We start from the raw sequence: 24,713 nt of genomic DNA, 5'->3' as shown, positions 1-24,713 counted from the left end.
ATTTAAAACATAGATTAGGCGATATTAATGCTAACATTGAAGTGGATGGTGGGCATTCAAGCACTAAATGTGCGCCCCCTGCTGGGCACTGAAAGTGTTAAAGGGGAACTATCTTACTATTTCTTTCACTATTTGGGCAATTTTACACAATTCCTGTGAGTCTATGGAACACATCTGTAAGTTTTGTTTCTCCAAAAAATTAATTGTTTTTGATTTCTAATCAAGTACTGTAGAGCAGGACTTTCTGCACTTCAAGATTCCAAGCTGTTTTTGGCTGGGCACCGCCCATACTCGCAATGCGCTTTGAGTGACAGTCACCAACCTGCACTATAGCAAATAGCTCCGCCCATACTACTATATACGTTACATCCAGGAACTTACATCCAAACAGCCTGTTTTAAAATACTAGAATCCAACATAGTCTGGTGAAAACGCAACTTATGTTATGGATGGATCATCACCGTTTGTCCTCTTCCTCTTCATAATAATATCCAATAGTTCGCTCTAGGCGATCGCCATTGTAGGCGATCGCCCAGCTGTAGTCTGGGGAGCTCTCAACTCGGCGACAAATAATGTTACCTCCTCGGCCGGTGTTGTGCCGAATTCGGACTCCCTGCCAGAATCCGACTCCCCCTCGCGTGAACGCGCATACACTATCAGATTTCTGTCATAAAACGATAAAGCGGACAGAAATGCGGGAACATTTAGATTATATTTCAAAGGCTTTGACATTGTAAAACGAAATAAGTGGAGTTTCGAAGCTGTAAGCTGAATACAAGTCATAGGAACACCCACGATATAGTGTTCTTCCCCCTTCCTACTGTATAAGAAAGAATTAAAAACGCATTGCAAGGAGAACAGAGGTTATTTGTTGAGTTTATGTGTATACAAAACCCTTGCAATAAATGTGTCAAAAAGCATACATAGCACCTAATGCTGCTCTGGATACAGGTAGCCTATATCGTGGGTGTTCATATGACTTGTATTCTGCTTACAGCTTCGAAACTCCACTTATTTCGTTTTACAATGTCAAAGCCTTTTAAATATAAAACGCATTTCTGTCTGCTTTATCGTTTTATGACAGAAATCTGATAGAGTGTATGCGCCAATAATAACGAGTTATTATAGTCATGGATTATAGTCATGGAGAAAATAGTCTACGAACAGGTCGAAAAGTACCTGGCGGAAAAAAATCTAATCTACGAATTCCAATCTGGCTTCAGAACGTCCCACTTGCCTCCTCTATTTGAACGACCACATCAAACAAGAGGTGGGCGTGGGCAAATACTGCGGCATGGTCATGCTGGACCTACAAAAGGCCTTCGACACTGTCAATCACTCCATTCTGTTTGACAAGCTAAAAGCAATTGGTTTTGAGCTGGATGAAATCCTACCTGGAGGGGAGAGAACAGATGGTAGAGGTAAACGGTACTCTATCCCCCCCCCCCTCACAGTGAGCTGTGGTGTTCCACAAGGAAGCATACTAGGACCGCTACTCTTCCTAATTTATGCAAATGACATGTCGTCAGCCTGTGACTGCAACTTGTTCCTGTTTGCGGACGACTCAACCCTGCTGGTCTCTGACAAGAACAAGTTGCAGGTTGAAAAAACCCTCAGCTCAGAACTAGGCAAAATCTGCATATGGCTCGCTGATAACAAACTATCATTACACATGGGCAAAACAGAGTCCATTCTCTTCGGTTCAAATAACAAACTCAGCAAGACCGACGGCTTCTCAGTTACAGTGGGTGACAATATTGTCACAAGGAAAGACGAAATTACCTACCTGGGTTCCATCCTAGAGGCAAATCTTTCCTGTGACAAAATGGCATCCTTTTTCCTGTATATATTCCCTCCCCGCCGTATGTATATTTCTCTCCCACCCACCCACCCCTCCTAATGTACAGTCCCATCCCCATCATATGTATATACTCTGTCAGGATCTAGGGGTAACAGCACTGTATATTTGAATACCGTTTATGTCACAAATGTATCAGTACTAAATACCTATATGTCATGTATGTTGTGTATGTCATAAATGTCTATATGAATTGAAAATGGGGGACCCTGATGGAAACAAGACAAACGTCTTTCTCAGGTCTGCATCCCCTTAACAATTGTGTGTATTGAGCCGTACTGTATTGTACCCATTCTGCAATCTGTTAAATAAAGTTTTCATTCATTCATTCATTCATTCATTCATTCATTCATTCATTCATTCATTCATTCATTCATTCAGTTCTAACAAAGAACGTATTACATGCTGGGTAGGCTGATAGAGTGGCTGATAGAGGCTGATAGAGCGGCACGGTGGTGTAGTGGGGCGGCACGGTGGTGTAGTGGTTAACACTGTCGCCTCACAGCAAGAAGGTCCAGAGTTCGATTCCCGCTTGGGGACCAGGTTTCCATGATCCCAGGTAACCAGGTGGGGTATCTCCCAGGCCTTTCTGTGTGGAGTTTGCATGTTCTCCCCGTGCTCGCAAGGGTTTCCCCCCCGATAAGATAAACCCAATGGAAAAACATGCACAACAACAGATCGCTAACGCTGTGGCGTCCTTGACGAAGACGGGCAGGAGCACTTGGATTGGTCCCCTGGCGCGGCCCTCGCCGACGCCTGTCTGCTCCCAGCTGCCCTTGGGGGGAAGGACGACGGGATGGGTTAATCGCAGAGATGAATCGCATCTGCGATCCTACAAAGAACAATGCATGCGTGTGTGTTCCGGTGTGTGTGTGTGTAACCGTGTGTGCTAACCGCTAAACATTGAGGATAGTTGCATGCCAATTAAAGACCTCTGAACAGGTCCTGCATTATTATTATAGAGTGTATGAGCATTCACGCAAGGGGGCAACAGGGGATACCTTTCCGAGGGGGAGTCGGATTCTGTCAGGGAGTCCAAATTCGGCACAACACCTGTTTGACTATAGTATTTTTATGATTTACCAGAAGTGCTGAGTCCAATGTAGTCTGGTGAAAACACACGTTATCATCCATAAGTGTAATTGTTTTGTCCTCTTCTAATAGTCTCCACAAGTCGCGATCGCCATAGCTCACAAACTTGGCCCATTGCTGGCGGATCACAACATCATCAGGAAATGAATGCAAGGACGTATTCTCTGCTTGGCAGTCAGGAACAGCACAACATATCTTGCCCGTGAGAATTAGAGACATAGACACTGTTGGTACAACCCCACGTTGCTAGAAAACAATGCAAACCCCTGGAAAAGGCCATTTATAAGATAGTTCCCCTTTAAGTATATAATGTTGTCTGATAACATATTTTAGAAATAAGAACGACGGCTCAAATCAAAGAATCTCAGTCAACTGAGGGGTCTCTGACTGATGATTAGAATCGTCAATCTTCAGGCGGCAGTCCTAATTAAACACATTTACCAGATTGCGGCATAACTGATTCATTCTCCCCATGTGGCTGCATGGCCAAAGTGATCTTTGATGGGAAACATCGTCAGCGGATAATGCCAACTTGGTACCAAATGTCATTATGACGCATAGCAGTACAAACGTGTTGTGACATCCGCTTGAGTATCACCACCATCACTGTGCCTCCCCAGGTCCATGGCTCCACCACTGGGAAGGGGGATGTGTGGAGTGGCCTCAAAGCCATGGTGAAGGAGGGGGGTCTGGCGTCGCTGTGGAGAGGCAACGGGATCAACATACTCAAAATCGCCCCGGAGACAGCCATCAAGTTCCTTGCTTATGAACAGGTTGAGTCAACAATTATTATTTTTTTCTTTCTTACTTTCTTTCTTTCTCCCTTCAACTGGTCTCTTTCACCCTCCCTCTTTCTCTATCTCTCACTCTCACTCTCTGTCTCTCACTCTCTCCTCTCTCTCTCTCTCTCTCTCTCTCTCTCTCTCTCTCTCTCTCTCTCTCTCTCTCTCTCTCTCTCTCTCTCTATCTCTCTCTCTCTGGCCATGGTCTTAATCTGTATGACATTGTCATTACTTCATCATTTACTGCTGACTCACAAATGCCCTCCTCTCATCTACCCCTGCATTCAGTCTTACAGGTCATCTGTTTTGTCACATGTCATCCCTCCATCATACAATACTCATGTAGAAATACTGTTGCTTTAGAGAAGCTTTACATACGTCAAGTTTATCTGCACATCATACTGTAAATACATGTCTCAACAGGCTTCACAAGCCGTACACTGCCACTTCACAAACTCACTGCCACTTTACTTTACTGCCATTATTTATTTTAGTTTACTGCCATATCTATCATCTATCACTGCCACTTTACTGCCACTATTGTATTCTACTGCCATTATTTATCAGTTATACTTATTATGTACCACTGCTGCTAAAAAAGATTTGCACTAAGTTCTCTTTTACCTCCTATATTTATTTCAATCATACATAAAAGAAATTAGCCACTGTTTATACTGTATATATAGTCCTCTATACTAGTGTAAGTACATCGTGTCCCATATGTTACTTATGTTTATAGTGTCCTATATGTTACTTTATGTTTATATTAGATCTTTTTTTTTATATACACCATGGGAAGGGGGAAACAAAATTTCACTTCTCTGTATGTCTTGCACATTATGAGAAGCGACAATAAAGCTGACTTTGACTTTGACTTTGTCTTTGTACACAATAAAAGTATTCTTACCCCCTGGCCTTAATCCTTTAGTGACAGTGTTAACCCTTTGTAGTGTGGCAATGAAAGTGTTAATCCTTTGTAGTGTGGTAGTGGAAGCGTTAACTCTTTGTAGTGTGGTAGTGAAAGGGTTAATCCTCAGTGAAGATGAGGAAACACTCCTTATCGATTGATAGAAAATAATATGAGGGGGAAAGAATAATACAAGTAAAATCATAGTCAGGTATAACTAAGACAAGTAGAATATTACAGAAGAAGAGTAGCATGCTAAAGAAGTTAAAACTCTCCTTTTGAATGTGTTTTATTTTCAAATATTTTAGGGGTCATTTTAAGTACAACATTTTAAGGAGGGTCCCTTTTCAATGTAACTGCACTCACAGCTATTTTTTTTTATCCACTTTTTCTCCCATTTTCTATTTTTCTCCCATCCCAATTTTTCATATCGTCCAATTCAACCCTCCCCTGTCTTCGAACGTTGTTTCTTGCCTCCCACAAGCCGGCTGCAATGTGGACTAAGTCATACATAGCACGAGTCCCCTCCGATACTCGAGGTAACAGCCGTCGCATCTTTTCACCTGCGCGGCTCGATCTTTCAGCGTCGGGGGTCTGGGCTTTGGAGGGGCCCCGCCCCCGTCGCTTCTTGATTCTACTGCGCAGGCGCACCAACCGACCTGTAGGAGTCGCTGTCCACAACGCCCGATCCCCACCCTTCAGTTTCCCTCCCCGTAATACGGCCAATGTGTATTACTGTGGACGACCAGCTAAACTGAAAGCAATGTGGAGAGCGGGGCTCGAACAGGAAGCATCCTGTTCGAGCCTAGTCTCCAGCATTCGTTGTGAGCGCCTTGCCCACTGCGCCACGTAGCCGCCCTGCCCACTGCGCCACGTAGCCGCCCAACTGCACTCACAACTCTTATGACGGAAATAAAAATGAATGCAGTAAAAGTAAGTTTAAAAGGTAAGTAAGGTATAAAAGGTTTTAAAAAAATGTTTTTAAATAAAATGTTACTTAATTTTTTTTACTTAATTACAGTAACTAGAGGAATTGTAATGAGTAATTATTTTTCCAGCTTTGCCATCATCTAGTCTAAGTTCATATGTTATGGTTGCGTTTTGAATGGAGATGTTGCATCAAAGAGCTATATTCTTTTTCTCACCTCCATCAGATCAAGCAACTGATGCGTGGCAGCAATAAGGAGGGCTCCCTGAAGGTGCACGAGAGGTTTGTAGCCGGCTCATTGGCTGGAGCAATCGCTCAGACCACCATATATCCAATGGAGGTAAGACCAGATCAATTTACACACACACACACACACACACACACACACACACACACACACACACACACACACACACACACACACACACACACACACACACACACACACACACACACACACACACACACACACACACACACACACACACACACACACACACACACCTGCTAAACACCTCTGCCCATGAGAGCAACAATTTGTACCAAATCGGGACATTCGTGACTAAATTAGTTTGAAAGAAAATGTGTGGCTATAATGTTGACTTGGGTGTATACAGAGTATCACTAATAATTAAGCTTGTCTGAACATTTATGAGTTATGCAGTGATGTAGTTATCAGAAAAGTAAACAGAACGTACTCCCCAGACTGTTATACCCTCTCCAAATGATTCCAGTGCTGCTGACAAACAAGGTTATCAAGGTGCTAGAAGGCTGGCTAAGCTCATTCATTTGGAATGGGAAGAAACTGCGTCTGAAAATGGCCAAATTACAGATGGATGGTGAAGATGGGGGTCTAGACCTACCTAATATAAGACATTACCAACTAGTCAGTCAAAGCTTACCAAAAGCACGAGCAGTGAACTCCAAGCCCACGTGACTGAACTCAAACTGGAAAGAAACAGACTAAGAAATGACGTAAACTCCATGATCAAAACTGCACAAAAAAAATCATCAATGACAAAACTGAGGAAAACAAAAACAAACCACGTGAACTTTGGAAATTACTCAATAATCAACTAGGCTGCAGTAAAAAACTTAAAACCAGATTCTCAAACATAAACATAAAGACGGACAACACGCTGATCACAGTCAAGCTGGATGTAGCCAATTACTTAAACATTTTCTTCACAAACATAGCCACAACACTGGTAAACAAACTACCCTCCCACTCAGGGCATTATGGGGTAGAACACATAGTAGCATACTACAAGAACCTAGGGGTCCACAAAGACGACTTCAAACTGGAAATGGTAACAACAGATGAGGTACTCAAAAAACTGAGCGCCCTCCAACCTAACAAGGCCACTGGTCATGACAACATCCTCTCCAAATTCCTCAGAGACTCAGCAGCCGCCATCACCCCAGTCATCACACACATAATAAACCTCTCCATAAAACAGGGACACGTCCCCAAGGACTTCAAAATTGCGAGAGTAACACCCCTGCACAAAAAGGGCAGTAAATTAGACCCAGGCAACTACCGCCCTGTTTCTATCTTTACCTCCATCTCGAAAGTCATGGAAAAATGTTTATACGAACAGGTCGAAAAGTACCTTGCGGAAAAAAATCTAATCTACGAATTACAATCTGGCTTCAGAACATCCAACTCCACTGACACATGCCTTCTCTATTTAAACGACCACATCAAACAAGAGGTGGACGCGGGCAAATACTGCAGCATGGTCATGCTGGACCTACAAAAGGCCTTCGACACTGTCAATCACACCATTCTGATTGACAAGCTAAAAGCAATTGGTCTATCAGTGAGCTGGATGCAATCCTACCTGGAGGGGAGAGAACAGATGGTGGAGGTAAACGGTACCCTATCCCCCCCCTCACAGTGAGCTGTGGTGTTCCACAAGGAAGCATACTAGGACCACTACTGTTCCTAATTTATGCAAATGACATGTCATCAGCTTGTGACTGCAACTTGTTCCTGTTTGCGGACGACTCAGCCCTGCTGGTCTCTGACAAGAACAAGTTACAGGTTGAAAAAACCCTCAGCTCGGAACTAGGCAAAATCTGCATATGGCTCGCTGATAACAAACTATCATTACACATGGGCAAAACAGAGTCTATTCTCTTCGGTTCAAAGAACAAACTCAGCAAGGCTAACGGCTTCTCAGTTACAGTGGGTGACAATATTGTCACAAGGAAAGATGAAATTACCTACCTGGGTTCCATCCTAGAGGCAAATCTTTCCTGTGACAAAATGGCATCCAATGTAATAAAAAAAGTCAACCAACGAACTCAATTCTTGTACCGGATCTCCTCTCTGGTAAACAAGAATACCCTGAAGACTCTGGCAGGAGCACTCATTCAGGGGTACTACGACTATGCTTGCACCTCATGGTACCAAAGCACCTCAAAGGCGCTAAAAACAAAATTACAAACATCTCAAAACAAACTGGTCAGACTACTGCTTGACCTTACTCCTAGAACCCACCTCACCCCTGCCCACTTTGACAACCTAGGATGGCTTAGAGTAGACGACAGAGTACAGCAACTTGCAATGGGCCTGGCCTACAAGATACACTACACGACCAAGGTACCCATGTACATGTCAAAATACTTCCCAAAGGTCAGTGAATACCACGATCACAACACCAGAGGGAGATCCACAAATCATGTTAAACCCAGATTCGGCTCAAACAAGGGACTAAACATGTTTCGCAATTATGCCACATCAATGTGGAACGCCCTACCCAAAACTCTAAAGGAATGTGAATCACTACCCACTTTCAAAACCACTCTCAAAGAACACCTACGGGAGGCTGCAATTCGAAACTGGCCCCTGTAAATGTCCTAACCCAACCCCCTCCAATGTACAGTAAATGACCAAGTATGGTTTTGTCAATATTCCAATGTACAGTTTTGCTTGTACAGTTGTACAGATCCCTAGAGATCACTAATGTCTTGTGTGTAGATGCTTTGGGTCGTTGCAGAAGGTATCCTAATGTACTTAGAAGTACATGCCTGTTCGCACACACACACACACACACACGAAACACGTGCGCTCACACATATAAAACATGCACACATAAAACACACATCCATACTAAACGCACACATATAAAACACACATATACAAAATAAACGTACACACTCCACACACACAGTTTATCAGTACACTGGGTGCTATCGTTGACCAGGAGTCGACTCCCTAACCGCCACTTCTGCTGTATATACAGTACAACATGTGAATATTTGAGCCATGTCTTTGTTGTTTGTCTTTTGTCATGTCTGATAATGTACTTTTATAGTTTATATTATGTCTTTATTATTTTTACTATCATTTCTGTTGTTATTATTGTTAGTGTTATTGTTGTTAGTGTCTCTATTATTATTACCGTAAATCTATTGTATTGTGATGTCTTGTTCTATGTATGTTTTGAAAAAGTGAAAAGAAAAACATTTACAAAAAGAAAAAAAGAAGAAAAGTAAACAGACTATAGTTAAATATTTATCGTAAGGAAACCATACCTTTATGGCGCCGTTCATCGTTGTTTCCATGGACACAGTGAATAAACAAGGCTGCACAGACGCCATGAAACTTAATTATTTAACTTTTTTCAACTCGTATTCCGTTCTTATTTATGAAAGAGACAATAAACATGGTGGGAACAATAATATAATATAATTTATTCAATATGTTAAAGGAAAACAATACGAGTATACGTAGATAGTACCGGTTAGTTTGACGGTGGAATGTCGTCCAACTGTCTTCTTCACTCTCCCTCTTCTGACCCCCACTCCCTCCCTCCCTCTCCTCCTCCCCAGGTGTTAAAGACCCGTCTGACCCTAGGGAAGACAGGTCAGTACTCTAGTATACTGGACTGTGGTCGTCAGATTCTGCAGAAGGAGGGTTTCAGAGCCTTCTACAAGGGCTACCTACCCAACATCCTTGGGATTATTCCTTACGCAGGCATAGACCTGGCTGTCTATGAGGTAGGACACACACACACACACACACACACACACACACACACACACACACACACACACACACACACACACACACACACACACACACACACACACACACACACACAAGCATATGTACACAAACACACACACATATGCATGCATGCACACACACAACACACACGCACACACACACACACACACACATCGGGACACACACATGTACATACACACACACATGCATGCATGCATGCACACACGCATACACACACACAAATACACACACACTAACACACACACACAGAATGTCATCACATGACATTCTCTCACTCCCTCACACCACAGACTTTGAAGAATGGCTGGCTAGCACGGAACAAAGGTTGTGGAGACCCAGGAGTAATGGTTCTGGTGGGATGTGGTACCATCTCCAGCACTTGTGGCCAGCTGGCCAGTTACCCACTGGCGCTGATCCGAACCCGAATGCAGGCCCAGGGTGAGTGTATGTGTGCTTGACAAACATATGACAATGTGACAGGGGCTCAGGAGGAAGAGCGGTCGTCTGGTGATTAGAAGGTTCCCGGTTTGATTCCAGCTCCTCCCGGCACCCAGGCTTGCAAGTGGGTCCCACCCAACTCCTTCAAACTGTCCCCATACACGCACCTCCCCTCTAAATTCATCATCTCAAGTATATCCTTCTCAATTGATGGTGTTATGAAGAGCTTGAATGCTGACTTTATCTCTTGGACATGGAACCATTTTTATGATATTAGCAGCACTAAGCCTACCCTGTTGTTCAAGTGGGGAGCGGGACCATGATAACTTTACATTTTTGGAAAGTAACGTGTCTGCTTGTGAGCATCTGCACTAAGGGTCTCAGAGGGACGTTTTTAAGATTATAATGTAATAGTCACCTCAATATCATCCGAAACAATCAAAACAAATATGTGTAGAATTTTGACAGTTAAAACAGCCTGGGGTCAAATTGACCCCAAGGGACACTGATGTGTGCAAAGTGTGTACATTGAAAACATATCATCATGTTAATTTGATGTTTACCCATTTTTCCTCATTAAATTAGGAAAAGTCATGAAATAATAAGCAAACAAAATAATGTCAACCATTTATTTAGATATGTTAGACATTGAATGGGGTCAAATTGACCCCAATGATAACAGGAGGGTTAACAGTATTCCTCTTGTCTCCCTACAGCCTTGGTGAGGGGCGCCCCCCAGCTCTCCATGATGACTCTGTTCTGGAACATAGTGACCCAGGATGGTGTGGCTGGCCTCTACCGGGGAATTGCCCCCAACTTCCTGAAAGTCATCCCTGCAGTCAGCATCTCCTACGTCGTCTACGAACACATGAGGAAGGTCCTGGGTGTGGGAGACAGGGGGAGATGAGAGGGAGGGGGGCAAAAGTCAAGTAATTTTTGTAACTCACTTCATGTGTGATTTACACGAAACCACGTGAAAGATACCCGTGAATTCATGTATACAAACGTGGATCCATGTAAATCAATGTGAAATGCTCCAAAAACACGTTGTGTGATAACATACTTTAAAGAAGATTTGGCATGTGATATTTTTGTGGATTATCTAAATGGGTGTGTGAGCAACTTGTATTACAGTATCTACAAGCTACATGCAACCAAGGCTTCCAGGAACGCATGAGCTGCTTTGAGTCTTGGAGTTGGGCTGCGACCATGGCTGACTGAATACTTGATTTCTATGAACACTAACCCCTGGAGTCTTGAGAGGAGAGAGAGAGAGAGAGAGAGAGAGAGAGAGAGAGAGAGAGAGAGAGAGAGAGAGAGAGAGGGGTGTTCATGTTGGGAGGGGAAGGAAGAAGGGCACGAGATGGAAGAAGCCAAGGAAATCTCCCATCATGGCCATAATGAACGATCTGGTATGGAAGCCTGGTAATGGACCCATCTCAAACCCCTGCCCTCTTTCCTTGATCCTCCAATCACAAATGTTGCTTCCCTCGAACAAACTTTGTTGGGACAAATTATTGGGATAACCTCACCTGACTTGGTGGTTACCATGCCAACCAGCGTTCCTTCAGATACTACATATTGCATGCAATGCATGCGGAGAGTTGTCATTGGTGGGACAGCTAGTCAACTAGCCAACCAGCTCCCACAAACTACACCGATGAGGAACTTGCTTGAACTTGCCTGAAGACGAATGAATAAAAAGTACTGCATTGTTCATATGTATATATAATATATATATATAATATATATAGTGTACTACGAACAAAAATTTTATAAAAATACACAGAAAACTGAATTAAAAACTAAATAAAAATACAAAACTATAATAACCCTGTTCTGCATGTGACCAGAATTTGAATTGTGCTACATTCCTGATGTACTAAACAAGCTGTGAGATTATTACATGATGAACCTTTCCCTTCATGCAACTCTAGGTGGCGCATAGAGGATGCTTTGGGTTAATAGGAGGGCTGCTCCAACTCACTGGGGGAGGAGGTCCTGAAGTACAGTATACACACCCCTCAGGGTTCCAATGGAATTATAGAAGAACTACAAACAACTGTTGATCTTAATTCTTCAACAAACCCATTGTGGAAACAGCTGCGACAGCAGAAGAAGATAGAAGAGGAAAACAAGTCGTCAGTGTTCTGTTTCCTCAGAGGATTACTTCTGCATACGACACACCAAAGGACGTTAGGAGAGAAATAGTCAAAGCCATAAAATGGAAATATCAAGATCCATGGGAACCCTTCAAAGAACAACATCCAACCTCTTTGTGTTCTGATTTTGATGGTTTGGTTTGATTTTCAACTGAGTGTTCCCCCGTTGCATAACATTATCTCTGAATTCTTCTCAGAGTAAAGAGTTAAGAGGTTCGAGAGGCAAAGTGATTCTATCAAAAACAGTTAAACACACACAAATACTGTATGTAAACAGAGATACATGGTTGAATATTTTTACGAGTGATCTTTCTGTGGATAAGAGAATGTCAGCTGTCATGAAAGACTAAATGAACACTGTCATAGCACTGATACCATGGCAATGATTATTAGACATCATGTTATCACTTGCTTGAAAGCTATCTGTGAGTGAGTGAGTGAGTGAGTGAGTGAGTGAGTGAGTGAGTGCACATTTTGTGTGCATAATCCATAGTATGTTTGACAGTGAGAAACACCACAGGGGCCATATACAGTAGGCTAATGAAGCTTTAACTCTTTCACTACCACACTACCAAAGGGTTAACCTTTCACTACCACACTACAGACGGTTAACCCTTTCACTGCGACAATACAGAATGTTAACCCTTTTCACTATGTGTGGTAGTGAAAGGTTAACCTTCCGTCGTGTGGTAGTGAAAGGGTTAAAGTACCAACAAGTACCTCAGACGAAGAACCATATAAGTCCATTTTATGTTTTCAGAGGAACAATGTTTTCAAACTCTATTATCTACAGATGGTAAATTAGAGTGTTGTGTTCATGCATAGTTAAAGACAGTCGAGTTTGAGTACTTTATTATCTACAGATGGTAGAGTGTTGTGTTCACGCATAGTTAAAGACAGTACAGTAGAGGTTGAGTAGTTTCTTGTGATATATCACATTCACACTCCCAAGTGATTTGGATTAACTTCACAACTGCAAATACACGGGCTGTCTAAACTAAAGAATCTAAGAACTGACTTATTGGTGCTTCAGTGTAAGGGTTCAATTGTCATAATTTATTTATTGATTTCCTTATGGGTGTAGGCTGTATCATTTAATTATATAATTAATTCATAAAAATGTTTAAGTGTGTATGAGGTTAAAACATGTCTTCTAGTTTTCTTATGTTTGGGAACATTTGCATTTGATGTGAAGATCATAATTGAAAGCTGTTGATATTTATTATGAAATATGCAAATGAATGCATGCGTGGTGGTGCCTTGAATTAAAATGATGCCATTAAGTTTAGTACATTGGTACTGCAGTTTTTCTTCTAGATTATATTAAGCAGAGGCCTATTTAATTGCCTCTATCTTAGAAAGAAGCAGCTTTACAGTTGATAATCTAATTATATGTTTTATTGAACTCTTTAACCGTATTGCCATTATTGTTTTTGGCCTATATGTTGAATGTGTGGGAAGAACACAAATCAAGCATGCACAGAATGTTGTCATTGTCATAGAAATACAGTACATAATATTACTAGGGTGGTTGTATAATTATAATAAAACAAAATACTTGTGCCCTAATGATGAGGGGAGAAACTCCCATTGCCAAAAGAAAGTCTAACATGCCTATAATTAATTATACTATGGAACTATACACTATGAATATATTACATGGCTCATAATGACCCCCCAAACACCAACTTCAACAGACAACAGCGAGCTGCAGTTATTGACAATGCTGATGCTACATATATCCACATGGCCCCTGAGGGCCACCACAACCCACCATGTAGATCAGGGGTTCTCAAACTTTTTAATACCACAACCCCATTTTATTTAGGATTTTTTTGGGCGACCCCACACTTAATGTATCGCGTAATTTCAATGTGGAATTAAGGAATATCAAAATAAAAGCACACGTTTTTTTTTATCAACTTTTTCTCCCATTTTCTATTTTTCTCCCATCCCAATTTCGTATTGTCCAATTCAACCCTCCCCTGTCTCGAACGCTGTTTCTTGCCTCCCACAAGCCGGCTGCAATGTGGACGAAGCCATACATAGCACGAGTCCCCTCCGATACTCGAGGTAGCAGCCGTCGCATCTTTTCACCTGCGCGGCGCAATCTTTCAGCGTCAGGGGTCTGCGCTTTGGAGGGGCGCCGCCCCCATCGCTTCTTGATTCTACTGCGCAGGCGCACCAACCGACCTGTAGGAGTCGCTGTCCACCACGTCCGATCCCCACCCCTCAGTTTTCCCTCCCCCTAATACTGCCAATTGTATTAGTACGGACGACCAGCCAAACTGAAAACAATGTGGAGAGCTGGGCTCGAACCCAGCGTCTCCAGCATTGGTGGTGAGTGCCTTGCCCACCACCTAGCCGCCCAAAAGCACACGTTGTTGAACTTGATCATGCATATTTATTAGAACATTTTATTACAGCACTATGTTATCAATACAATTTGTAAAACGAGGCATATTTAGCCAAAATATGTTGCTAGAAAATTTTTTACGTGCCAATGCGCTGTCACCTACCCACAACCCCACTTTGGGTCGCGACCCGTTTTCATTGATTGATTGAAAATTGTATTAACAGATTGCAGTACAGCTCAATACACACAAGGGGATGCAGACCAGAGAAAGACTTTCGTCTTGTTTACATCAGGGTCCCCCATTTTCAATTCATCATAACATATAGGACATACATGACATACAGATAGACAGTACTGCTACATCTATACATTCATGACATACCAGATTTACAAATACAGTACTGTTTGTGATACAAAAAGAGTTTAAAAAAGAGAGTATATACATTTGACGAAGAAACTGTACATTGGATGGGGGGGGGGCGGGGTTGGGTAGGTGGGGGGGTAATTGTACATTGGATTATCGACGAAACCTTACTTGGTCCCAAGAAGAGGGTCTTGTGTATTATTGGGTTAGGACATTTACATTGGAGGGGGTTGAGTTAGGACATTTACAGGGGCCAGTTTAGAATTGCAGTCTCCCGTAGGTGCTCCTTGAGAGTGGTTTTAAAAGTGGGTAGTGATTCACATTCCTTTACAGCTGTGGGTAGGGCGTTCCACATTGATGTGGCATAATTGCTAAACGTGTTTAGTCCCTTGTTTGAGCCGAATCTGGGTTTAACATGATTTATGGAGCTCCCTCTGGTGTTGTGGTCGTGGTATTCACTGACCTTTGGGAAGTATTTTGACATGTACATGGGTACCTTAGTCGTGTAGTGTATCTTGTAGACCAGGCCCATTGCAAGTTGCTCTACTCTGTCGTCTACTCTAAGCCATCCTAGGTTGTCAAAGTGGGCAGGGGTGAGGTGGGTTCTAGGAGTAAGGTCAAGCAGTAGTCTGACCAGTTTGTTTTGTGATGTTTGTAATTTTGTTTTTAGCGCCTAAATTGTGAAACGCATGCACTGTAATCGTCAAATCACATTTCATTTGTACTGCAATATGGTGAATAAAGTAATCTGAATCTGAATCTGAAGCATATCGTATACCCTTGAATGAGTGCTCCTGCCAGAGTCTTCAGGGTATTCTTGTTTACCAGAGAGGAGATCCGGTACAAGAATCTAGTTCGTTGGTTGACTTTTTTTTATTACATTGGATGCCATTTTGTCACAGGAAAGATTAGCCTCTAGGATGGAACCTAGGTATGTAATTTCATCTTTCCTTGTGACAATATTGTCACCCACTGTAACTGAGAAGCCGTCGGCTTTGCTGAGTTTGTTATTTGAACCGAAGAGAATGGACTCTGTTTTACCCAGGTGTAATGATAGTTTGTTGTCAGCAAGCCAGGTGCAGATTTTGCCTAGTTCCGAGCTGAGGGTTTTTTCAACCTGTAACTTGTTCTTGTCAGAGACCAGCAGGGCTGAGTCGTCCGCGAACAGGAACAAGTTGCAGTCACAAGCTGACGACATGTAATTTGCATAAATTAGGAACAGTAGCGGTCCTAGTATGCTTCCTTGTGGAACACCACAGCTCACTGGGAGGGGGGGGGGGATAGGGTACCGTTTACCTCCACCATCTGTTCTCTCCCCTCCAGGTAGGATTGCATCCATTTGTATGAGTAATTTCCAAAGTTTACAGGGTTTATTTTTGTTTTCCTCAGTTTTGTCATTGATGAAATTCTTTTTTGCAGTTTTGATCATGGAGTTTACTTCATTTCTTAGTCTGTTTCTTTGCAGTTTGAGTTCAGTCACGTGGGCTTGGAGTTCACTGCTCAAGCTTTTGGTAAGCTTTGACTGACTTTTATGAAACTCAGAGCATTTTTTGTCTCTGGTTTTCATAGCGGTCAATATTTCGGAGTGCATCCACGGCTCAGAATTTTCTTTTTTTACTCTGGTGGTTCTTAGGGGGCCATGTCGTTTAGTATTGTTGAGAATTTGGTTTTGAAACCAAGCCATGTTTCTTCAACTAGTGTACCACTGAGCTCTTCTGACGAGTCCAAGCTCTCCAGTTCTAGGTTAAAGGCCTTGCTAGAGTAGGTTTGAGAACCCCTGATGTAGATAGATAGGCAGTGAGAGGTAGATAGAGAAGCCAGGGGGTCGAGAGGTTAGAAAGAGGTCAAGGAAGGTCGAGTCAAGGAGAGGTGTCTGTTTGGACTAGAACTCTCCCCCGCCGGATCGGGCTGTGAACTCTACCTCCCCCTACTGTTGATTCAAGAGAAAAAGATAAAGGACGCTATGTTGCCAAGTTTTTAGTTTCCAAGGCAGTGGAACAGGAATGAAGCACCTGAGCTGCCTTTTGACCTCAAGGCTTCCCAAGAAATTTGGAATAACACATGTATTATCAGAATGTGTAGAATACCGTCATCAGTACCCAAGAATAGAGGTGTTTAGAAAGGCCGTTGTTTTCTGGTTTTATACCGCACATTCAACAGGTTTGCTTTAAATGTGTCAAGAGTAGGCAGAGAAATTCAGAGTCTGGATACAGACTGCCATTGCCATGCCATTGCCATGGAACATACCGCTTACAGCACCTTTAACCGCCTTGCTCAAGCTGGCGGTAATATAATCAGTCCTGTAGATCACTGTCAGGTGTTTCAGAGGACATAACATTGTTGTTTTATAATCAGCAGTGACTGCATCCTTAGTTTTTCCTCATCTTCCGTCTACAGCAGGATTCAAACCAGCAACCTCTTGGTCCTGGACGTGATTCTGTCGCTACCCCACCAGGCCACCAACCACCCCAAACTGTTTGGCAGCTGTCCTTGAGTCCCTGACCTATGTTGTTAAATGTGTCAATCAACATTATGGACCTCTAGGATCCTAACCTCGTTCCCAGCTTTATCTCGAGGATCCCCAAAATATAATTCGTTAGATAAATATCGCTTTCATGGTGATTGGCTGGATACAAGTTGTCAATCAAGACGTCGTTAAAGCACATATATGTGTGGGCGTGTCACTCCTCCCTCGGAAACACCGATTGGTTACTTTAAGCAAGCAAGGTTGCCGTCGTGTTTGGACCCCGCCTCCCCCGTCGTCCCCGTCCTTGCCTTTCTAGTCTTCCCGCTTCTGCGCAACTCGACCCCGGCGAAAATTAGCTAGCTTGTCCCGAGAGCATCATGTCTGAATACGGTGCTTTGCCAACGAACGGGACTGGAGGAGCCGGCGCTGGAATAAAGAACGATGCTTTTGCAGATGCTGTACAACGAGCCAGACAGGTAACAGCAGCTTGGTAGAGTGGAGATGGCGAGGCAGACTTAGAGCTAGTATATTACTAGTATTGAGCGGCACACGCCAGCTAGCTGTCCCCCAACTGGCCGCCGTGGTATCGGCTACAGCTAGCTGAGCAACGAGGCCTGGCCTGACCGCTTGCCGAATCAATGGGCAGGACAGCGTGGCGTGTGTGCGCGACCAGGCGATGATGCGTGTGGACAAAATAACATCACCACCGGGCAGGTGTGCTGCTACTGATCGCTATCGTTTGTTAACATAACCTAGTTATTGATGGATATCCTGATGATGAGCGAGCCACTATGTCCCCTTTCCCCGCTCCCTCCCTCCCCCCAGTAACTATGTACGTAACGGGTTAATGTAGACTGCTAGCTACCAAGCTTGAATTATCAATGGCAATGCTATCATTATGATGATGATGATTGATTTATCCATTGACTTTACCCATGCATGGCCTGGCCAACAATACCAGGCACTGGTTTTTGTGCCAACGTATCTACTGTAGCCTACTCATCATAATCGATTGCAGCCTACTCATGATCTAAATCATAATCTATTGCAGCCTACTCATGATCTAAATCATATCTATTGCAGCCTACTCATGATCTAAATCATATCTATTGCAGCCTACTCATGATTTAAATCATATCTATTGCAGCCTACTCATGATCTAAATTCTAAATCATATCTATTGCAGCCTACTCATGATCTAAATCATATCTATTGCAGCCTACTCATGATCTAAATCACATCTATTGCAGCCTACTTAGTACTCATGATCTAAATCATATCTATTGCAGCCTACTCATTATCTAAATCATATCTATTGCAGCCTACTTAGTATCTAAATCATATCTATTGCAGCCTACTCATTATCTAAATCATATCTATTGCAGCCTACTTAGTATCTAAATCATATCTATTGCAGCCTACTCATTATCTAAATATCTATTGCTATTTCAGCCTACTTGTAACTGAGGGGTACAATTCCCTGACTGTATTACTAGATATGATACTTACTACCACTACCTTTGTACTTAATATTCGGCCACCCAGTACACGGCATAAATATATTATGATGAACACTGTCACGTAGATGAAACGGATCCAACACAAATGTACGAATTAGAAATAGGTCTTTATTTCTACACAGCGATGGTGTGTAGAGCAAGCACTTAATCAAATCAATCACATTTATGAATGGGAATTAGTATGCACTTTTATGGCAAGAGTATTCGTCGGTATATCAATAGAGAATGTCCAATCTCTGAAGGCGCAGGTGGTACATATACGACCTGGAATAGTTTAAGGAAGAACAGCAATGATACTTTAATGATTATATACTGGATACACTAGGGGGGTTAATCCGGTCGCTTGTAAGCCGACAGGAGTAGGAGGGGGGGGGGGTAGAATCCGGCTGCCTCATCCGGCCAAGGGTATCCCAGGTGAACCCACTGTAGTGCCGTTCAATGCGCCGGCGATCCTTGGACCACAGATGAAAGCAGGTGGACTCTTTGTGGGCCGGCTTCCTCCGGTCCACGGAGGAGAGACGTGAAGCGACCTCGTCTTGCAGAGCGTCTCCTCACCTTGCGTCCTCTCCGGGGGGGGGGGGTTCCAACACACGGCAGTGTCGGGGGTCTTTATCCATGGAATAATCAATGTATACAAAGCATAATCCGTGCCTGGGAAGGCGGGCTGTCGTCGGTAGAATAATCCGGTATACAGGTCCACTCGCTCGTCGGCTCTGGGGCTCCTCGGGTGCAGCTTCACGTGGGGTCAACCACCCTGGATAAGCAGCCAGTTCTCTGCCCGAAACGATGGGGTACTGACTACGGTAGTATTCTCACCGTATGAAGCACTATATATTAACAGACTATTATTAGCTTAATAGACTACGTCCAACTCGACGATATAGTGCCAAATATGACTATTCAAATATTAATATACACGATGTCTCAATACCGATGGTAGGCGAACTTGGCCTTACTCCCACACGTGGCGTCGCGGGGAGGCTTTACGTCTGTGACTATTGGAGGGTAAGAAACTGGACTGAAAAGGAAGTCCTACTTTAGTAGCGCAGTATATATACGCACTATGAACAAATAGTCCCATTAGTGGTGCGGTAGTCAGATTCCTACGCGGAACTAGGACTTGTTCGTACATGTGGAGCGGTACGTTTGAACTGGGTCTGAGGGGTATGGCAGCCTGGCACCAAGGTCTCGACCAATAGTAGAATGGAGACTATTATGGGATGTTCAGTAGGCTAGAATGGATATTCAATGCATATTGTACAAGGAATATACAAGGGATATCAGGGAATATTAGAGAATATACAAATACAATTAAATATATATATATAAATAAATATATATATTCGGTTTAATCTGGCCCTTCACAACACTACTCATTATATCTAACTAAATCATATCTACTGTAGCCTACTCATTATATCTAAATCATATCTACTGTAGCATATTCTACATATTTTAATGTCTGGAGCCTAAGATTAAGCGTATTAGGAACCATATTGCACTTTTGTATTTGTAATTGCCAGAGGTTATCTATTAATCTAATGCGATCTAAAGTATAGGATGTGGCTCCTCTGGTCATTATACCCTTTGCCTAAAACTACAATCGCATAATGGGATCAGGCTATTCGGTTACTGGCGAGTGTTATTGAGATCCTCTTAACACATTGGGTGCCATGCAGTATGCCCATCTTTACCACTCTCTGCCAGTGCTGTAACCCTATGGAGTGGCTCACCTTCTTTGCAGGGTGGGCTATAACTTTTTAAATATTATAGCTATATCAACATTACTATGGCCCATTCAACATCTGGTATCTATCGTTCCGGATGTGGGAACGTTATATTTTTCCATTCATACATTGTCGTGTTAGTACCGTCGAGAATATAAGTGTTTTTAGACTGTATAGCAGTCATTCCTAGAACGCGTGTTATAGGCCCCGTACGCGTATTATACATTATCGATCGTTTATGATTCCTTGATTGTCACTAACGGCTTTCTTTAGTAAGACACCATACGTTGATCGGACAGATTGCAATGAAATAAATGGACAATTGAGCTGGAAATAACGTTAGATTCCTCTTACCTCTGGCCGATGCGTCTGGAGAAAAAAAAATCCAATTATTTGACGTCTATCTGCTAGATCCATTTTCCGTTTGTATGACGCAATAAACGGCGAAAGCATATAGATTCTTGCGTCTCGAAAGCGATCCAATGCACTCAGGGGTGGGACGGGACAATACATCGATCCAGATCGATATATCGATCTATTATCAATAATCAAATAGGATCGATGCAACGTAAAAAGATCGATTCATATTGCAATACTCTTATTTTGAAAATCCCGCGAGTCATCCGCCGGCGCCCAGTATTGTGAAACTCCGTGCAGATATTACAGCAGAGCAGCGCTACAGAGCGTCTATTTTGCGACCCGATATGAATCAGTGCAGTTTTTCCCCCGCAACGGGTCAAATGCATCTAACATGCTTTGCATCGTCGCCATTCCTTTATGCCCACGTCGCGTTAAATATCCGAGGACTTGACATGGACCACACACATTAACAGTGTTGTGAAGAAGGCACGACAACGCCTCTACTTCCTCAGGCGCCTAAGGAAGTTCCAAGTCAGCCAGAAGATCCTTAAGAACTTCTACTCATGTACAATAGAGAGCATCTTGACCGGCAACATCACCTCCTGGTTTGGGAATAGCACTGCACAAGACCAAAGCAGACTACAAAGAGTGACACGTTCAGCCGAACGCACAATTGGAGGGGGGCTCCCCACCCTCCAGAACATTTACTACAAGCGTTGCAAGGGCAAGGCTAAGAGAATCATTAAAGACTCCAGTCACCCGAACAACTGCCTCTTTGAACTGCTGCGGTCAGGCAAGCGATACAGGAGTCTCAAGGCGAGCACAGAAAGACTCAGAAGAAGCTTCTATCCCCAGGCCATCAGGCTGCTAAACGAACAATGAATGAACACTACACAACAACAACCACCAAACGCACATAGCACACACATCCACACGCACACACTCACTTTAAACAAACACACTGTAGCACCCACTCCACACACTTATAGCACACACCCACTTTAAACAAACACACTGTAGCACCCACTCCCCACACTTTATATTTATGGATGAAGGATTGCACTACAACTCGTACACCTTACTGTAAATTGTACCTAAAATTGTACCTCATCCCATTTCTGCTTTGCACTAGATAGTACTGTACATTAGTACACTGCATAGTATTGTGTATTGTATATTATATGGTAACTCTGAACATTGTACATATGTCTATACCGAACACTGTGACCTCATTTTCTTCTTCTAAATTCATGCTATATTATGTTATTATGTTATTTGATACTATCTTGTCTAGCACAGTCTCTGGAGCGTAACAGTAAGAAGCATTTTGTATGAAAGTATTCTGTACTTCTGTATGACAACTATTAAAGAACTTGAACTTGAACTTGAACTAAATATATAAATGAAAGTCACGTTGGCTGTTTAAGCTAACTAAGCTAAGCAGCTAACCGTGAGAGAACAGGAGAGGGGAAGGAGGAGGGGCGGGGGCAGTCTACCTTTCTGTGGGGGACTGGGGGAGGGGCATTCTGTGTGTGTGTGTTACTGAGAATGGACCGATAATGTTGATATTTAAACATGAATACATAGGGCTGGGCGATAAAACGATAACGATAACTATCGCGATAAATTATTTCCTCGAAATAAACATGAAACGTGGTCGCAAAGTTTCGATATATCGATTTTCCAAGCTTGGATATGAGCACACGCACTAACAACCAATCAGTGAAGGAGATAATTAGATAATTAGCTTGCACGGCGCTATTTTATAGTTTACGTGCCGAGTGGGTGTGTGGCGTGAATTCTGAGGCCACGGTTATAGTAGTCTGGGGTATACGGTGGACGTCGTTGCAATGTATTGGGGCGGAACAGAGTATTTTAGGGTGATATTTAGTACATTGTAAACAAGGCTGGCTAGGATAATTAGCTTGCATGGCGCTATTTTATAGTTTACGTGCCGAGTGGGTGTGTGGCGTGAATTCTGAGGCCACGGTTAGAGTAGTGTGGGGTATGCGGTGGACGTCGTTGCAATGTATTGGGGCGGAACGGAGTATTTTAGGGTCATATTTAGTACATTGTCATGGGATACACCGCTTGCTCTGGCTAACTGCTAACGTGCGCGGACTGATGACGACATCAACTCGAGACATTCGCAGCAGCAAAACAAGTCTATTAATAGCCCGTCCATCGGCGCCGGGCATAAGAATTTAATTAAACTTGACAGACATTATATCGACGATAATTATCGATATCGAGTTATATGAAAAAATTATTTTATAATTTTATCGCGATAACGTTTTTGGCCATATCGCCCAGCCCTATGAATACATAATAAATGTATTCATGATCATCATGCAACATAAAACAATTGTAGGACGTTTGGGAGAGGAAGGAGTTTTAGCTTGCGTGTTGTGAGTTCCAAAACATTTTACTTTTAAGTTTAAAGCTCAATATATAAAAAGTGAACAGTCTATTTGTATTAAAAACAATAGATTGTTTTTCATTTAAATGTCTGGAAGAGCTCAAAAATAAAAACATCAATTGATATTTCCGTAGCCTTTTTTTTGTTGATCTAAATGGGACTGTTAAATGGGCACATAATATCGCCTCATATCGATCGCAGGCACCTGAATCGAATCGTATCATATCGTGGCAGACTTTGTGATATTGGCAAATATCGTATCGTTGTCCAAAGAATCGATATCGTATCGTATCGTGATGAAACTGGTGATTCCCACCCCTAATATTGATCCACGTAACAACATATCTCTGGCGGAGCTTTTTCCCTGATGCACCGAGCGCCACTTCCGGTTTAGAGTGGAGTGTAACTCGCACGAAATCAACCAGGTGGCGGTATTGAGGCGTTGCAATATCAAACAGGGTCCAGCTGGCTCCCGGAGGCTTCCTGGATGAATTATGAATGCCAATAGCGAATAAAAGAAATAACGATCATGGGGCGGCTGATTGGCGCAGTGGGCAAGGCGCTCGCCACTAACGCAGGAGACGCTGGGTTCGAGCCCAGCTCTCGGCGTTGCTACCGGCTGGCCGGTCGTTCATACTAACACAATTGGCAAGTGTTAGAGGGTGGGAAAGCCGGTGGGTGGGGTTTGGACGTTGTGGACAGCGACTCCTACAGGTCGGTTTGGTGACACCGGTGCTGCGGAAACAGGAAGTAGCGGGGGCAGCGTGAGACTCCCACGCGTTACTCCTCGCCACAGAGTTCGAGCTGCTCCGGTGAAAAGATGCGACAGGCTGCCTCCTCGTGTACCGGAGGGGACACGTGATGCAAGGCTTCTGTCCTCACTACAGCCGACCAGTGGGAGGCATAGTCTAGCAACGTTCAAGACAGGGGAGGGAAGAATTGCATAATACGAAATTGGGATGGGATAAAAAATAGAAAATGGGGAGAAAAAGTGGATAACAAAAAATAAAATAACGATCATAACAACGAGTTTACTCGTTGTTGGCACTCAACGCATGGCGGCCAATAACGAGTATACTCGTTATTGGCAATTAATGTGTTAACCAGGGGTGCAGTGGTAATATCAGAAGTGGCTGTACTCTTTAAATGACGCCACATGCACGCACGGCTGCGCGCGCAATCGCGCATACATGTTCCCTTGCGTGTGCACAGAACAGATGATTATTATGCATAAATAGTAGGAAACATGTTTGTATAGGAAATGACTAGTTTTAGTTTATAGTAAATATTGCCT

At 43.1% G+C, this 24,713-nt stretch overlaps 2 protein-coding genes across 5 annotated transcripts in view; both read left to right on the top strand.

The window, feature by feature from the left end:
- slc25a23a (solute carrier family 25 member 23a) overlaps positions 1 to 13,460 on the top strand; it is a 37,518-nt gene extending 24,058 nt beyond the window's left edge. For both annotated transcript variants that reach the window (XM_084318033.1, XM_084318032.1), the window contains exons 6-10: positions 3,571 to 3,723; positions 5,794 to 5,907; positions 9,408 to 9,575; positions 9,897 to 10,044; positions 10,761 to 13,460. In XM_084318033.1, the coding sequence (XP_084174159.1) occupies positions 3,571 to 3,723; positions 5,794 to 5,907; positions 9,408 to 9,575; positions 9,897 to 10,044; positions 10,761 to 10,951 (774 nt within the window). In that variant the 3' untranslated portion in view covers positions 10,952 to 13,460. The remainder of the gene's footprint in view (positions 1 to 3,570; positions 3,724 to 5,793; positions 5,908 to 9,407; positions 9,576 to 9,896; positions 10,045 to 10,760) is intronic.
- A 4,282-nt stretch (positions 13,461 to 17,742) lies between these two features.
- khsrp (KH-type splicing regulatory protein) overlaps positions 17,743 to 24,713 on the top strand; it is a 38,803-nt gene continuing 31,832 nt past the window's right edge. For all 3 annotated transcript variants that reach the window (XM_084318123.1, XM_084318124.1, XM_084318122.1), the window contains exon 1: positions 17,743 to 17,869. In XM_084318123.1, coding sequence (XP_084174249.1) covers positions 17,771 to 17,869 — 99 coding nt within the window. In that variant the 5' untranslated portion in view covers positions 17,743 to 17,770. The remainder of the gene's footprint in view (positions 17,870 to 24,713) is intronic.

The sequence above is a fragment of the Notolepis coatsorum genome, assembly GCF_963971535.1.
Source record: "Notolepis coatsorum genome assembly, chromosome: 7".
NCBI classification, from domain to species: Eukaryota; Metazoa; Chordata; class Actinopteri; order Aulopiformes; family Paralepididae; genus Notolepis; species Notolepis coatsorum.
This window is presented reverse-complemented; position numbering and strand designations above follow the sequence as displayed.